The sequence below is a fragment of the Clarias gariepinus genome, chromosome 3, assembly GCF_024256425.1.
Source record: "Clarias gariepinus isolate MV-2021 ecotype Netherlands chromosome 3, CGAR_prim_01v2, whole genome shotgun sequence".
NCBI classification, from domain to species: domain Eukaryota; kingdom Metazoa; phylum Chordata; class Actinopteri; order Siluriformes; family Clariidae; genus Clarias; species Clarias gariepinus.
In genome coordinates, this window is record NC_071102.1 from 45475076 (window position 1) to 45492500 (window position 17425).

The window sequence follows — 17425 nt, forward strand, 5'->3', positions numbered from 1 at the left end:
TCACACACACACACACACACACTCGCTTTTCTGTCAGCACGTGTTGTTTTGCTGTCTGTTTTCCTCTCCTGCTAATGGAATGGTGCCATTATATTTGCAAATTTGCATAAATGTGCCAGTGACCTCCTTCTCCCTGGAGAAGTGTGTGTGTGTGTGTGTGTGTGTGTGTATGTGCGTGTGTGTGTGTGTGTGTGTGTAAAGAGAGAAGTGAAGGTGTGAGGACGGTGTGTGTTTAGGGGTAAAAGTCTTGGCTGGGTTTCTGTCTGCCTTCTCTCTCTCTCTCTCTTTACTCTCTTTCTCTCTTTTTGTGCTTCTTTCTTTTTTTCTTTCTTCGTCTTTTTCACTCCTTTAGTGACTGTCTGTCTATCCATCTTTTCATCTTCTCTCTCCCTCTGTTATTAGTGGACATTTTTCACCGGAACGGTCTCGCTAGACGCCCCCCCCCCCCCAATCCCCCCCTTACACCCCTTCTATCCGGGCGCCTATAACAGGGTTGCCATGGAGACCCACTGTGGCGGAGAGTTGCCATGGAGCTGACGTAGCCATGAATTATGGGATGCATGCGTCATGAGATGTTAGTGTGTGTGCGTGCGTGCCTGGGGCACAACAAGCAGCCTTCTTGTCTGGGCCAGCAGAAGGGCAGGCCCACTGGAGCGTGTGTGTGTGTGTGTGTGTGTGTGTGTGTGTGTGTGTGTGTGTGTGCTTGCGAGACAGTTGATGTTTCAGGGGATTCCAATGAGTAACCTCAGAGGAATTAGGATGTAAAATAGTGTGTGTGTGTGTGTGTGTGTGTGAAATTTTTAAATAGAATTAAAGATTCAACGTGTAAACGAGTGTTAAATGAATCACAGAAATGACAATACAGAAGAAAACATCTGAGTTTGTTATAAACTGTGTGTCAGTTCAGTTTTAAATTTCACACACACACACACACACACACACACACACACACACAAACACGCATTATTTTGGTGCACATTTATAAAAAATCGAACTAATGAGTTTTTTTTTTTTTCTGACAGCACGCATACAGATTCTGTGTGTGTGTGTGTGTGTGGCGGATCTGCGAGTGTGTGTGTTATTTGGGGGGGGCGGTTGCGGGTCCAGAGAGCGAGCCCCTGGGTCTGTTTTTGATCCACGCTGCTGCTTGGAGATGTTCTCAAGAAGCCTTTTACTGCCACGCACGACGGAGTGTGTGTGTGTGTGTGTGTGTGTGTTGGAGGGCTGGAGTGCTGCCTAGGCTCTCAGCACGGATGTTTCAGGCTAATTTAAGCTCGGAGTGTGTGTGTGTGCGTGAGCCTGAACGCTGTATTCGTAAGGGGAAAGGGTGTGGTGAAGCTAACGCAAACATCAGGGTGTCCAGGGAGCGGGGGGAAACGAGGGAAGTGGGAGAGTGTGTGTCTGTGTGTGTGTGTGTGTGTGTGTGTGTGTGTGTGTGTGTGTGTATGCATTTTCTTCAGTTCTTCAGTTCCAGCTTTTTCTTTCAAGTCTAAACAAAAAGACATGTTGCGGTTAACACGTCTATGTGTGTGTGTGTGTGTGTGTGTGTGCACACAGGTGGGAACCGTGTCCCCGTCCTGCAGCGCTGTGGCCCTTCGGAACGAGACGTGAGGGAAGAGAGAAAGGAACAGAGCCAAGCCCACCAGGACGCCAAGCGCTTGGCCGAGGACAGAGAGAGGGACGGAGAGAGAGAGCGAGTGAGAGAGAGGGAGAGAGACGGAGAGCAGGAGGAGGAGGAGGAGGAGCAGGCCGCGGTGCCGGCCAAACGGGCGCGACTCATGCCAGGTAAAAAGCGACCTCCTCTCCTTTTATTCCGTCTTTAGTTCTGTATCTGTGTGTGTGTGTGTGTTTGCTTTGATCGTTTTTTTTTTTTTTATGGCCGTCACATGTTTCGTATAAACCCGCACGTGGTGTGTGTGTGTGTGTGTGTGTGTGTCTGACACTCTGGGTCGCCGTGGCTTTGTGTTCGGTCTAAAGGGCGTTTTCATGGCCGACATCAAAACAGCCTTTGTGCAGCGCTACTCTTTTCAACGTTCTCCCAGCCATGTCTGTGTGTGTGTGTGTGTGTGTAATTCCGTGGTTTTAATGTCTGTCTCGGGGGAACTCGACAACAGAAGTCCTAAACGTCCCGAAGCATAAATTTCGGTTTGGGGAATTTCTACTTCCTGTTTCTCTTCAGGTTTGATGCAGCTGAGGGGGGAAAAAAAAAAGTTGTTCCATGACGTAAGTTGTGTACGTGTTTCTGTGGTGATGTTAGCAATGAGTTTTTTTCATTTATTTTTTTATTACACAACATCGTGGAAAATATTGGCTATGAGGGAGTCACGTTACACAACAGAGCTAGACATTTAGTAAGATTTTTTTCCCAGTACAAGAGAAGAATTAGCTTCTTAGCTTACCTAGTTAATGCTAGCTAGGGTGCGAGTCGCTGCGATATTTCTTTGGTAGGTTGTTTTGGTTGCTTTTGCTCTCATTCGCACTGAACCCTGTCATGTGTTTTGTTCCGTGTCACCCCTCCCCCGCCCTCCCCCCCGCAGAGGCGTGGTGCCAGCCATCCGAACAGGAAGTGAAGAACCTGAAGGTGTGCATCGAGCTCACAGGGCTGAGGCTCAGCAAACCCAGACAGCTCCAGCACCTCCAGGAGCTCTGGGAGCGACACGACAAGCCCGACCTCTGCCCTCGCGAGGGGCCGAAGGTCACATCCTGCACCGAGAGAAAGAGCAAGCCGAATGGCGACGTAGAGAAAGCAGCGAGGAGAAGGGCAGAGGAGGAGAGGGGGTGGAGCAGAGACACGCTGGGATATGCAGATGCTGACACGGGTAAGAAAACCATATGGGAAACCATCTCTCTCTCTCTCTCTGTCTGAGACAGTGTCTCTCCGTCTTTATGCCTTTTTGTCTCATGCGTGTTTTCCTCACATATTCAGTAGTTCTGTGCAGGTGACACTAATAAAGAACTGAAAGATGCCTGAAAAACGTTGCACCGTTTCCCTAACTTCAGATTGTCCACCTCTGTGTCCCTTCATGTGAGGCCCGACCGCACGGCTAGCTTTCAGATAAAGGCCTTCATTTTCTTTTTGTGTGTTCTTGTTTTGTAATGTAATATCATTTACTTTTACTTTAGCTCCATCTCCATGTTTCAGTTTTTAGTTCTTGCTATGCTTGCTCTGTTTGGCTCAAGAGGCCCGAATGTCACTCGAACACATTGTCAATTTTTTCCTTTTTTCTCTTCTCAGCTTTGTTGTTCATCTGCTTTGATCTCCGTGTCTCTCTTGTTCTCCTTCTCAGTCTCCAGCTCTCTGTCTGTCTGTCTGTCTGTCTAATGCAAGTAAGGAACTCGAAAGCGTCCTGAACGCACACACTGAGACTCACCCAAACACACCTCGTTTACCCTCAGCCCTTCTTTCTACACGCGCTCCTTTTTCCCTCCTTCATTCGGACACCATCTGCAGAATTCCAACTTAAAAAAAGATAAATCAGGATGTGGCCCAAACACACTGAACCAATTTCTAAACAAGTTCCTTCTTTCTCTGTCTTTTTCACTCCTCGTCACTTCTCGCTCTAGATTCTGAGTGTGTGTGTCAGTCCTTTTGTTTTTGTCTTTCTTGACGGTTTTCTTTTCATGCCGTTCCTGTTTTCATTCAGGTTTTTTTTTTTTGTGAGAGATAAAGAGACGACAAATCCGAATGTGGCCCAAAATGCAGTGTTTCTTTCCAAACAAGTGCCTCGTTTTTTTTCTCCCCTCCCTCTCTCTTGAGCTGATTTGTCCTCCTTGTGTCCATGACGGCGTGAACAGCGAACACTACTGACCTGCACAGCGCTCGGACAATAAACATGTTCAGGGAAACGCTGTACAGAAAGCGAGAGACTCGTTATTGCGACGTTCGGGCCAGCTGGTGATTGAGTTACCGCTGTGTGTGTGTGTGTCGGTCTGAGCCAGACAGAGGGAAAGAGAAAGTGTGTGTGTGTGTGTGCATGTTGTGGATGCTTTTCGGGGGTGTGTGATGGCCTGGTTTTAGGAGCATGTGTGTATATGGAGCGGTTTGGGGCATGTGCAGGGAGCGCCGGGTTGTTTTTAGACGCACGTGTGCTCTCAGTCGACCCCGGAGTACGGCAGCGTTTTAGGCCTGACGCCCGGGCTGAGGGCTGCGTTCCAAACTTAACGCTTTGCCATGTGCGTCCTAACCGCTCGCGCAACAAAACCAGCCAATGATATTAAAACCTGACGCAATTTTGTCTAGCATAGCTAGTGTAACTACATAGCTAACAAGTAGCTTGTTTCCTCTGGCTACGCTTGTGTTACGAATGTTTTATTTAATAATAATAAAAAAAATCTGCAAAGAAAACAGCGTCAGTGTGTTCAGCTGTTTGTTACTAAGCGTCCATCTAGTTTCAGTCAGTAGAGATTTTAATTTTTTCTTCTCAAGCAGAAAAAAATAAATATTGTTAAGAAAGTTCTAGCGTAGCTAGCTGCACTGTAGCCTAGTTAATCCAGTGTTTCCTTTTGAGTACAAATCCGTGTGAGATTATTATTATTATTAAGTAATTTAAAATGCGACAAATTGACAAACACAAATAATCTGTCCTGTGAAATGTAAATTTGCGACAGAAATGTGACAGAAAGGTGGGTGTTATTCCACCCCAGTACACCCCCCCCCCCTTCTCCTCGTAGACGATTAAAACGCTCGTGCGGGTCGAGCGGGAGACGCGACGCCGCCGGATTTCACAACATCGACTTTCCTTCCGCGAGCGGCGGCTCCAGGGCAGCCAGAGCTCAATCTGGTCTCACTGCGTCCTGAGACAAGCGGAGGAACACGGAGCCCCGAGGCGGACACAAAAAAAAAACAGAATAGAGAGAATGATAGACAGGGAGAGGGAGGTAACGGAGCGAGGGAAGGAAACGGAGGGATAAAGAGCACGAGGCAGATTAGAGGAGTGATTTTCTCACTGCCGTCGGCCCGCGCTAATGAGTCCCGCTGACTGACGGCAGGCTGCCTCTCTCTCTCTCTCGTTGTCTTTCTCTTTTTTTCTTGCTCACACACACACACACACACACACACACACACCGAGACAAACAGCTATTTGCACAGTTGCGGAATCTCATGGCTCATTGGGCTGAGGCATGCGTTGTCTGGGCAATGCCGTTATATCCGTGTGTGTGTGTGTGTGTGTGTGTGTGTGTGTGCGCACGCATCAGCCTGTCAAGTGTTTTGGCTGCTGGACGCTGTGCTGGCGCTGTATCAAGCGTCTGCAGGCACGGAGTGTGTGAGGTGGAAAGATTTTCGCCTGCCTCGTGCTCTCTGTCTGACGAAACGGGAACTCTGTGTGTGTGTGTGTGTGTGAGAGAGTTTGTGTGTGTCTAGTTCCGTGCTAATGGGAGGCTAATGTCCCCCAGATGTCCCTGTCAGAGTCACACACACACACACACACACACACACACACATACATTTCGGATGGAAACCAATACACAAACTAATTTGCGTCGCTCGTGACAGGGCGTGAGAGACAAGTCACACGCGCGCGAGACGCGTAGAATTCCTAACAGTTAGCCTCGGGCTGGTGTGTGTGTGTGTGAGAGAGAGAGAGAATGTGTGTGTGAAGGACGGAAAGAAAGTTCAGTGTGTTTTAAAGCTTCTGTTTGATCACGTTTCTATTTGGATTCACTCTAAAAGCTGTTGCTCTGCCTTTTCTAGAACTGTGTGTGTGTGTGTGTGTGTGTGTGGTCCCAGAGGGTCTCGGGGACGTAATTAGCCTGTTGGAAGGAAAGCGCTTTGCGCAGTTTGCCCAGAGGGACACCCTCCCCTCACACCATGCTCTCTCTCTCTCTCTCTTGCACGCACCCACACGCTTGCGTGTCTGCAGACGCGTCCGTGTGAGAAATTTCCCCTGCGCTGTAGGGCTCTCGGCATGCTTTCAACAAGCGCTCGTGTGTGTGTGTGTGTGTGTGGGGTTGAGAGCGAGTGATGAATAATGGAACAGATGTGGAGCGCAGGTCTCGCTCTGTTTCAGCCGAGCTGCCTTCTGCTCGCGCTCACGTTCTCGCCTGCTCTCATTTCTCTCTCTCTCTCTCTTTCTCTCGCGCACTCGTTTTCTCGGTTATTGTTTCATCGTGCTGCATCATCCAAATCCGCAATCCCACGACAGCTAAACTTACACACACACACACACACACACACACACACTTCTTTTTCGGGCTCTCCCTTCCCTTAACGAGGCTCACTCTGGCCCTGTTACCTAACGAGACTTTGGCGTTTATTCCCATATCCCTGAAATCTCCCTTTCTTCCTCTCTCTCTTCCACAGCCCTCCCGGTCCTGTCTGCGGAAAAGCTCCGCCCCTCACCGTCCCTGGACGACGCCCTCTTGCCTCGGCCACGGCGTCACGGTGACCCCGAAAAACCCAAAGGCAAGCGACAGTGCAAGACCAAACACCTCGGGCAGCGGGAGCTTCGGGCGCTCACGCAGTCAGCCAATGAGGAGCTTAGCCCCGCCCACCCGCTCAAGGTGAGTGCTCTGTGTACGTTGTGGAAGTTTCGGCGGTTTTCATGCTTCGCCTGAGCGACTTCCAGGCCGTATCACCAATAGCAGAAGCGGTGTTAATCTCCCCAATTAGGAGCCGCGCGCTCCTTCCCTCTCCTTCCGCTCGGCTCAGCTGTGTGCGTGCGTATGTGTGTGTGTGTGTGTGCGCGCGCACTCAGAGCGTGACTGTCGTGACCTCTTCTTGCACTGAAACGCAATCTCCCAGCGGAGGGAGGGAAGTAGGGGGAGGGAGGAAGTCTGGCCTCTCTCTCTCTCTCTCTCTCTCGCGCGCGCTCTGCTCTGTTTTCGCCTCCGGAGTGAAATGTCTCCCTCGCGAAGCAGATTCTTTGACCGGCTCGCACACTCACAGCCCACGTTTTATTGCCCCGAACGTGCCTGTATGAGCGCACAAGCTTCGACTTGAAAAGTGATTACGGGAACATAAATTACCGCCGTTCCTCTGCACGCCGGCCTCCAAAACGCTCGTTTTATACAGCTTTCCAATCTTAAAGGGACAGACTAGTAAAAAAAAAAAAAAAAGGAAAATCAAAATTTTTACAATTTTTTTTCTCCCAGCCAATACGTGGTTAGTTTTCCGATGTTTGTGCTGGAGCTACAGGGCTGACGTAGTCATCGTAATTAAAGGCCGTCTCACGCGGCGATCCAACCTGACAATTATTTCCCTTAAAAAAAAAAATCCATATATTTGCTTTAAACCATTTTTTAAAAAGTAAAATATAGCAAATTATATTTATTTATTTATGCGTTTATGTGTAACTCCAGCTAAACTAAAGACCTGGATTCCAGCTCCTTAATGCTATAACAAGGGGGGGGGGGTGATTTTTGCGCCTAAAAGAAAGCACGAGAAACACACCTTCGCTGTGACAAAACGATTACGTAGAGTGTCACAAGCCCACATCGTGTGTAAAAGTTGCGGTCGAATTGCACGCAAACTCTGCTTAGCTGTTCAACTCGACTAGCACCGCTTGCGTCGTTGCGCCACAACATTACACCCTCCGGCGCAACGCGGCGCCCAGGATAAACGCGTTTCCAGGGCACCGCTAACCTCGATTAAGCAAAAGCATCTGGATCTGATGTGGAACAGAGCGAGATAATTCTCCTTGACCTTTTATTCGAGCTGTGTTGTATGGAGTTGTCTTTGACTTCTTATTGTTTTTTTATCTAAGCTGCATTTTCCTAGTTATGGTCAAGCCATACTTTCCTCGAGTTGTCTTTTACTTGAGTTTTTTTTTTTTTTTTGAGTCATGTTTTATTATGGTTTTGAATTTTTAACTTGTTGTATTTTCCTTGTGATGTACTTTACTTGAGCTGTAGTTAACTTAAGTTGACTCATATTTAAAACAACTTTACCTAAATTGTCTTTTCTTTGTCCAAAACTTGGGTTAAGCTTTATTTTGAGTGCTTTTTTTACTCGTATATTACTTAAATGTTCTTTAATTGATATTTTCAAGGTAAAATGTACCTTTTTTTGCTTTAGTTATATTTTACTTAGGTTTACAAGTTGTCTGTTAGTCGAGTTGTTTTTTGAGTTGCCCTTTTATTTAAGTTGTCTGTTACTTGAGTTGGATTTTACAGGAAGTGTCTTAAGGCGAATTGTCTTACTTGAGTTGCCTTTCACTTAAGCTATATTTCATGAGTTGTCTTTTATTTGATCTTTTCTTTTTACTTAAGTCATTTCTCAGTTGAGTTGTCTTTCGAGTTGCCTTTTACTTGAGTCATCTTATTTTAGTGGATTTTTGTTGAGCTGTCTTTGAGTTGCTTCTTAGTTGAGTTGTCTCACTTGAGCTGTGTTGTACTTGAGTTGTCTGTTAGTCGAGCTGTATTTTACCTGAGGTCTCAAATTCTCTATCTATTCGAACAAACTTTTTTCATCAATTTGACTCTCTAGCTCTAGCTGTGTATTTCTTACCTTGCCATGAAACTATATGTAGCCTTTAATGTTAACAGGAGTTTAACATTGTCTCTTCTTTTATTCTTTATTTATAATAAAAAAAAAAACTTAGGCTGTTTTTTTTTAATCCAGCCATCTCTTACATTGCGTTAAACTTTACTCGAGTTGTAGTTTACGAGGAAATCAAACCAGTCCCCGTAAGTCAGTTGAGTGATGAAAACTGAAAAACAAAGATGTGGTTAGTTTAGATCTGACTAAGAACGTAGTCCGGCTCCGCTCAGCTACGGAAAGGTCGTATTTTAAGAAGGGGAAAAAACAGTTGCAGTTCCCCGAAATGTTAGAACCGGTTTCAGCACGTCCAGACAGCGCCGTCTGGAATTAGCGCAACAGGATTGCGTTATTCCGGCGAGGGCGAGTTTTATGTTCGTAGGCGCAGATTTGGCGGTCTCGTTCTCGCTCATATTGAACGCAGCCCTTACAGCGCTGTGCTCCGTGTGTGTGTGCGTGTGTATGTGCGTGCATGTGTGTTGACAGCTGCTTTGCTGCGCTGCTCCTCTGGGCTGGGCGGACTCCCAGGCCTCGCTCGGCTCGCATGATCTCACTGGCCCGCTGGCTTACACACACACACACACACATGCACACACACATTTTCCATTCTCCCTCCTTTCTTCCGCCCTGCTGGTCTCCATAGATAGCGAACGTGAGAGTGTGTGTGTGCGCATGTTTCCTGTTTAGCTTTCCCTGGCAGAGAGCGCACACTGATGGAGGAACGTCTGCCGAGCTGTGGTTTCCAGTCAGCCACACACACATGCGCGCGCACACACAGACTTACACACACACTGTGTGTGACCTCCCTGTGCCTCGATTGTTTGTGCATGGGCGCTGTTTATTTAAAACTGCTTGTGTGTGTGTGTGTGTGTGTGTGCACGCGAGTGAGTGAACCAACTTCCTCTCTGAGACATGTGCTTCTTGCCCGCAGGTTGCGAAGCGCAGCTCTCAGAAGTCAGATTACGAGCCCAAGCCGTCGCCCCCTGTGCCCACCGCTGTCACCACGGTGCCCACTGCTGTCGCCACGGCGACGTCTGCGCCAGCTCCGATGCCCCCTGAGGCTCGCAGACTCATCGTGAACAAAAACGCCGGAGAGACGCTGCTGCAGAGAGCAGCTCGCCTCGGCTATGAGGTAAGCCGCTTTGTGTGTTCTCGTTGTCTCCCCCTCCCTTTCTCCCCCTTCTCGATCGTTGCTCGCTCGCTCTCTCTCTCTCTCTCTCACCACTCCCCCTCCCCCCCCCCCTCTCTGCCTCTCTCCCTGTTCGCATCTCATTAATTCTGCGCGAGACGGAGTGTGACATGTGAGAGCCCCTGACAGGCACGGAGCGATCGCTTAGCGCACACACACGCACACACACCCCGTGCGCTCGTTCCCCTTCCTCCTCCTCCTCCTCCTCCTCCGCTGGCGTGTGCACGGCCTCTCCCTCCCTTTTCCTTTTTATATCTCGCTGTCTCGTTTCTCCCTCGCACGCTTGCTCGCTCTCTCTCTCTCTCTTCTCTTCTCTTTTTGCTTTCGCGCACACACACGCGCTTTCACTCGCGCGCACACACACGCGCTTTCACTCGCACGCACACACATACACACTCTGTCTCGCTCGCTTTCTCTCAACGATTTGCGCTCTCCTGGCGCTCTCGCCGGAAAATCTTTAACTCTTTCCTTCCTCCTTTTCTCTTCTTTGAATCACAACCTCAGGAAAAAAAATCAAAAATAAACCCATTTTTTACTAAGTGATTCAGTCTGCGGTATTTGTTACGAAAAAGAAAGAGAGAAGTTTTTTTTTTAACACATTTTTGTAATTAAGTTCATAACGAGTATCGAATTACCTGGGTCTTTGATCACACGGGCTGAATGTATTTCCTGACTGTAATCACACGTAAAAAAAAAAAAAAGAACCTGAAAATATTTTTTTACATTTTGGATTTTTTTGTGCATTTCTTGAGTAACGTTTATTACTCCGCAGTTGTATAATTAAAATTTTAATCATAAAACCCCTTCTTCAGGGGAGACGAACAGCAATCACAAATTGTACATCTACTAAAGCGTAATTTTAGCAAGGGGTTTCAAAACATTTGGTTGAACAGTATTATCAAATTCAAAATGGTTGCCGACCTAGCTAGCTAGCTAGAGCAACTACAGTATGCAATAGATCCTTTATTGCATTGTTACCCATTTTCTGATTAAAATATACGTCTTTGCAGTTATCTGTTGCATAAAATCTTTTTGTCAACTTTGAAATTTCGTGCTATCACAGTTGTTGCGTTTTTTTTAACAGTACTGTAGCATTTATATAATCGCTGTTTAAAAGAAATAGTAATTTTTTTGGTGTTGAACAGTTTTCCTCTAGCGATAAAACATTAGCCTGCGGGCTAGCTATTTTTCCAGGAAAAACTAACTAATATTATAATGAATAAATAAATTTGATATTACAAATGGAAAGGTAATTAATTTAGTTACACTTTGTAATTCTTTTGTGTGGAGAGTTTATAAATCGCCACAATAGCTTGAATTCTTTTTTTTTTAAATAAATCTTAATTTTGTATAGGCTACTGTATGTTTGCATTCGAGGTAGAAAAAATGTTCTGTAAACCTACACATGGTGCACTCTAAACTATCTGCACATTTACAGTAAGTACAGCATCATATATGGTAGGAGTGAATCATGTACTTAGTTTGTTTAGAAATAACAATTACGGCGGATGACACATTGGAGATACGCCTTTGGTAAAAATAAATGTTTTTTTATTGTTTTAATGTTATAATATTATAACAATGTTATTATAATAATGTTAATTATTATTCATTAGAATAATCATTTTAATGTTATATGGCTTGGGTAACCATTAATTAGTCATAATCGATTCGGTTGAATAAAGGTTTAGAGTTATGACTCGAGGTTTTAAAATTGTAACCAAAAAAAAGATTATATCGATCCACAAAACAAATCAAATCATCACCCAGGTGTCTTAATGATATCTTATCGCCTGGCCCCGGTGATTCGTTATATAGACGTTATGTTATAATTAGTGTTTGTAGAATTTGTTTTATGGCTAGGGATAATGAACTCCGAATAGCTAGTGAAAATTACTAGCTAGATTAGCTTCTGTGCTATTGTGGCATTTTTGTGACAAGTCCAAGATTTCTAGAATCGTCATTATTCAAAGTTGATGTTAAAACCGACAACTCGCAGGCATCCGAGTGGAGCTATGTAGAGTGCTGGTAGCTCTGCGATTTATAATTTTTTTTGTCCTTTGTGCTAAACTGCAAATGCGTTTCCGTGAAACCGAGGTGTTGGGTTGATGTTGCGTTGTGGCGGCGTTTCCGTGGCTGTGTGTAATTGCGCGCTTGGCGTTGTGTGCCTGATTTAGGCAGATTAATGGCGAGCTGGATTAGTTCCGGCAGCGAGGCTGAAAGGACTGGCACAGAGCACAGGAAATGAGCGATTACTGCAGCGAGCGCATGATCGCTCGCTCCCTCTTTCTCTCTCGCTCTCTCTCGAGGCGTTTCACTCGCTCTTCGCGCTCCCTCATCCTCGCTCTCTCTCCCTCATTTCCCTCCTCACGTGGCAGAGCTGAGAGAAAGTGATGTTCCCTGAAGCAGGACTCAGTAGGGCGAAAGTGACGGACAGAGGAGGGGTTGTTTGTGGTTATGTTTTTTCCGTTTCTCCATCTGTTTCTCTCTCTCTCTGTCTCTCTCTCGTTCCACACGGGGTGTAGCTGTTTTCCCTTCCTGTTTGATGTAGGCGTATGGTTTAGGTGTGTTTGCGTACGTGTGTGTTTACTCTGTGTCACCGCGCTTGTTTACTGGAGCCGTCTACCTTCATATCGTGCAGGACTCTGATAACACGCGCGCACGCACGCACATGCAGGAGTGACAGCCTGCCCTCCCCCACTCAGCTCCCTGTTTGCACACCGTCGACTTTATTCTCTCATCGTACCTCTCGCTGTCTTTCTCTCCACCCATGAATGAAAAGTGAAGAAACAGCGATGAAGGACACTCTGCCGCCCGAGACAGTGATACACGCTTGTTTTTCTTTCTTTGCTTCTTTCACCAGCTTGACGTTCAAGCCAGCATATCCATCTTGGTGTCCGGTTTTGTCAGTAACGACTCGCACGTATGTCCCCCTCCATCTTACGTGGCTATGCTCCAGCCTGCGTGTTTGTGTTCTGACTAGCATGATTAGCTAGTTTGCAGAAATCCTGGCCACCATCGCTGGCTCGCCCCAAACATGTCAATATGCTGCGTTTAATAAGTCACACTTTAACTCCAAGGACAGATAGTGGGAAGGCAACCAGTTTTCTTGTCATGCCCTTGGCTACACTTTTTTAAATCACTGATTAGCGTTACAAAATAAATAATAAATGATGTTTCCAGAGATTATAAACCACACTTTCTTTAATGGTGAATTAGACTGTGGTGATATTTAGAAGGGAAAATGCTAAGTGCTGCTAAGCTGTGTAGTAAGACCGCTAGTGGGTTTCTTCCATTTTTGAAGCACATGAGCAGTGACTATAACAGTAGGCAGCATCATCACCGGCTTTTTTATATAACTAATGAAGTTATCTGCCACTTTTTTCGCCATTAATTTAAGGCCTCGCCACGGCTGTACCATTTAAGATATCAAAAATCCCCTCGCAATTTTGTATCCTCAATGTCTTGAAATCGCATTGGTCCAGTTTGGTGGCGATCGTATAAATCCCCTAGGAGGAGTATATCAAAATCTATTGGGTGCATTTTTGCAAACAATCCAAAATAACCTGCATTCTGTTGAGTATAGCCGGTCATGCATAGTAAATATTGTTCAACTCAATCAGATGTAAATATCTACCAGATTTTACATGTCTGTGTGCAAGTGTATGAGCTATGCAGCAAAATCTTGTTAAGGGCCCAGCCAATCGAGCGTCCTAATGGCAGCAGATTCCAAGCAGTGTCCTGATTTTCATGAGTTTTTAAACATGTTAAGTCATAGGGGTGATGTCATAGTGCTTGGGCCCTAAATATATGAAGTAGTGAATATGAATGCAGGTTTAATATGAGACATTTGTTTATTTATTTTACATTTTCTTTGTCATTCATATACATATATATATATATATATATATATATATATATATATATATATGATGAGTGTGGAAATCATGCTAACATGAAGTACAGAATCGTTGTTGTGCTCCCTGCACGCCGTTTTTATTGCGTTGTTGTCATGGTAATGGTAGCGCGTGCTAATGGTATAGATTTGACTCGTCTCCTGTCTCAGGCTCTTTATCTCACCCCGTCTCTCTCTCCCTCTCTCTCCCCGACTGGCGCGCGGCCATTAAAGGTCTCGTCCTGATCTCCGCTTTAATTAATCACCGGCCCGGAGGCGCTAAATGCGCGAGGTTTTTAGGCCATTAGCTGCCCGCGCGACGCGCCTCGCGCTCTCACCGTGCCGCGCGCAGCACTAATTAACACCGCCGGTTGGGGTGATTGTGGGGGGTGGGGTGGAAGGGGGCTTCGTGTTGAGGCGATCCGGAGGAGAAGGAATACGCGCGTGGGATGGAAATGGCCTCGAACGCCCTTACTTCGTACATCAACATCATCATCATCATCACACGTGCTGCATAAATAAATAAATAAAATAAAATAATAAATTCGGCTCGGCGTGTTTGTAGCTAACCCCCCTTGGACGCAATTCCTCGGTTGGCGCGAGGGCTTTAAAAAGCTCCGTTGGGCTTTCTTTTCCCGCCAATCTTTCCGACGCGTTGGCTCAAACGTGATCTCCGAGCACACACACACACACATACACACACACTCCTTCCCCTTCCCATAAGGCGCGCGAGCTCTAATTCCGCTCTAATGCCTTTATAATGCGCGCGGTGACAGCGCTGCGCTCTGAGCCGAGCCCCGCGCGCGCTACTCTTTAAAGAATCGCGGGAGATGGGAGAAGATCGTTCGGGGCAAAGAGAGAGAGAGAGAGCGCGCGCGCACACACAATGTAATCCCGTGACGTCTAGTGTTCATCCCTCTCCGCCTGCTTTAATATCTTTCTCTCGAGCTCACGCGCCCGCCCTTAACGGTCGAGGACAGCCTGGCCGTGCGTGCGTGCGTGCGTGTGTGTGCGCGTGCGTGTTCTCCGTCTGTTGGCAGCGTCTTGTTTTTCTAGTCCTTCGCTTTTTCTTGCCCCTCCCTCGCGCCCCCTCGGCTTTTAGACAGGAAGCCGTGCGCTCGGTGTGTGTGTGTGCGTGCGTTCGTGTGTGTGTGCGCCCGGGAGATAAGCCGCGAGAGCTGACTGCCCTGCCAGCACTCTCCAACACGGTGTGTGTGTGTGTTGGTGTAAAGCCACAAGCGGCTGTGTGGCGCTGCCGCCGCTTTGAAATATGACAAGGCTGCGCGCTCGAGCCTTTCAACGCGCCGCTCGGCCCTGTGTGTGCGTGCGCGCGCGCGTGTGTGTGTGTGGTTGAACTGCGCGCGCACGCACGCACGCACACCTAAGAGCAGCAGTAAACACGGAAACATTACGGAGCCAGCCAACGCTTTCGCACGAGCTTTTTTTCCCTCCCTCGCTCCATTTTCCTCCTCTCTCTCTCTCTCTCTCTCTCTCTCTCATTCAGCCGCTTCCAAAACAAATCGCTCGCAGCGTGATTCTCCTCCAGGCAATCCGTCTGTGTGTGGTGGGAGAGAGGGAGAGAGAGAGGGAGGAATAGCGGTCTGGGCTCATGTCTGATTTATTCCGGATGCACTCCGCAGGGTTTGAGCTCGAGTGGAAAAATCGGTGCGGTCTTTTTTTTTTTTTTTTTTTTTTGGAAAATAAAAATAAAACCGGTGCATGCGTGTAGGCTAAGCGTTTCAGCGCGTGCTATGGCTCCCTGGCCCTTCTTTCTTGATAAAAGATTGAATCAAAGGGATTATTTTTATCCCCCCCCCACCACCACCATCACCAAAAAAAAAGCACAAATAAGTGCCATTAAAAAAAAGAAAACAGTGAAACTCTTGTACGCATGCGCAAAGAAAGTCGCCGATCCTTTTACCTCAGTCACATCCCAAAAAGTCGCGCGCCATGCCTTTGTTTTTAGTGACGTGTTATGACGTAATTTTTTTGGCCACGTGACAATGTCAAGAGTTAGTGTGTGAAAGAGAGAGAGGAAGAAAGAGAGTGCGGTGAACAGATGAGAATGTGTTCCACAGTGCGGTCCAATGGCTGTAGTATAAGTGACATACACACACCCCTGAGTGTTTTATTCCTCTTACTCCGCACCAGTCTACCAACTTCAGCAGTGTGCTTCCCCCTCTCTCTCTTTTTCTCCTTCATTTTCATTGTTCCGCTGTCTGTGTTTTTCTTCCGTCCTCTCTCTCTCTCTCTCACACACACACACACTCACTCGACCCTCCACTTCCCTCGTGCTTCCTGAGCCACTGTGACATCCGTCTGCATCGCCCCGAGCCTGTTGTTTTTGTTCCTGAGCTTTGTGTGTGTGTGTGTGTGTGTGTGTAAATTTAGAACGTTCGTCAGAGCAGTGCGTGCTGTTCCGCCAGCCTTTCTGTCTCGTTCTCTCTCTCTGTCTCTCTCGGCTTTCCTCATATCCCTGCTTGGTGTTTGTATTTATTTTTCCTTCGCTGTCTAATGTCCCCTCCGTCTTACACTTTGGCAAAAGTGTCTGGCTGTGTTATGTTGTGTGTTTGTGAGAGAGTGAAAGAGTGAGAGAGTGAGTGATGTGATGATTGCGGTCCTTCGCCTAAAGCTGTGTTTATTGAGGGAGATTAAAAGTGGAGGAGGATTGGTGGTGGTGGTGTGTGTGTGGAGGGGGGTGGGGGGTGGTCCTGTGCCTTTACTGCATTCCAACACTACTTTTTCTCTTTCTTCATCTCTCTCTCTCCCTCTCTTTCTTTCTCTGGGGTGTTAAATGCAGCTTTATTGTCTGTATAATGCATCACTGGGCTCCGCAGGCTGTCAGCGCACCACGTGTATGTGTGTGCGTGTGTGAGTGAGAGAGAGCGAGAAAGATTTTCAGGCTGGTGCAGAAATCTGCCTTTCGGTAGAAATTAGAAAGGAAATGAAAAACACGCCGGCATCACGGTGTTGCTAATTGCTTGTGAGTGTGTGTGCGCGCGTGTTTTTAATCTGCTATACTGTTGAATGTGTGTGTGTGTGTGTCTGTCTGGGCTTGCAATAGTGGTAGCGTAAGCTGTGTGTGCTTGCAGTCAGGCTTCATTAGTGGCGCCGGTACGCTCGTCTTGTTTCGGAGCACATGCACACAACATGCCGTATCCTGGAAACCGAGTAAGCGGGTGAGGAGGAGAAGGAGGGGGAGGGGTGTATCACTTGGGAGAAGTGTGTGCGTGTGTGCGCGCGCGCAGCCTTCCAAAATAAGTCAGCGGTTCAGCGTAATCTGTGCTGAGTTTTCTTAACACTGATAGGCCACGCCCCCTGACCCGTGATTGACAGCTCAGCTCCCCGGTCAGCTGGTGTAAATGCTCCCCGGTGAACATAACTTATATTAAAAGGTCCAGGTTTATTGAAAGGGGAGCTGCAATGCGCAGAGTCCTGTGTGTCCACTTTTCCTTTATGCTGTGTTTCGTTATTATCGCTCCCTCCTTCCCCAAGAACGGCTAAGTAGCTGCGCTAATAAAGGACAGCGTTGTACGCTAACGGCATTTTCGACTGTGCAGTCACGTCATCAGTCTAAACCTTTCAAACTGATTAAGTGACACGCTTGCTTGCTTTCCTACTGTCACCTTCTTGTGTTGATGACAAAGAAATAGTCGCTGCCGTATGTTGCTTACGAAACATGCTAGATTTCATACTAACAACTTTGGTAGATTAGCAAAGCTAGCTAGAAACATAGGAAGACATGTGCCATAGACTGAGTTAGAGGAATTGCTTGTACCTTCAGATTTGTTTCTTTACACCATTGTACACACAAATTGCATGAAAATCAGAAAATAATTGCTTTTTTTTTTACTGTCATCGCTCA

At 46.9% G+C, this 17425-nt stretch overlaps 1 protein-coding gene across 2 annotated transcripts in view; it reads left to right on the top strand.

Moving 5' to 3' along the window:
• Positions 1–17425, top strand: part of bcor (BCL6 corepressor) — a 46115-nt gene that overhangs the window by 16743 nt on the left and 11947 nt on the right. For both annotated transcript variants that reach the window (XM_053491866.1, XM_053491865.1), the window contains 4 exons: positions 1558–1785; positions 2538–2819; positions 6302–6501; positions 9408–9608. In XM_053491866.1, the coding sequence (XP_053347841.1) occupies positions 1558–1785; positions 2538–2819; positions 6302–6501; positions 9408–9608 (911 nt within the window). The remainder of the gene's footprint in view (positions 1–1557; positions 1786–2537; positions 2820–6301; positions 6502–9407; positions 9609–17425) is intronic.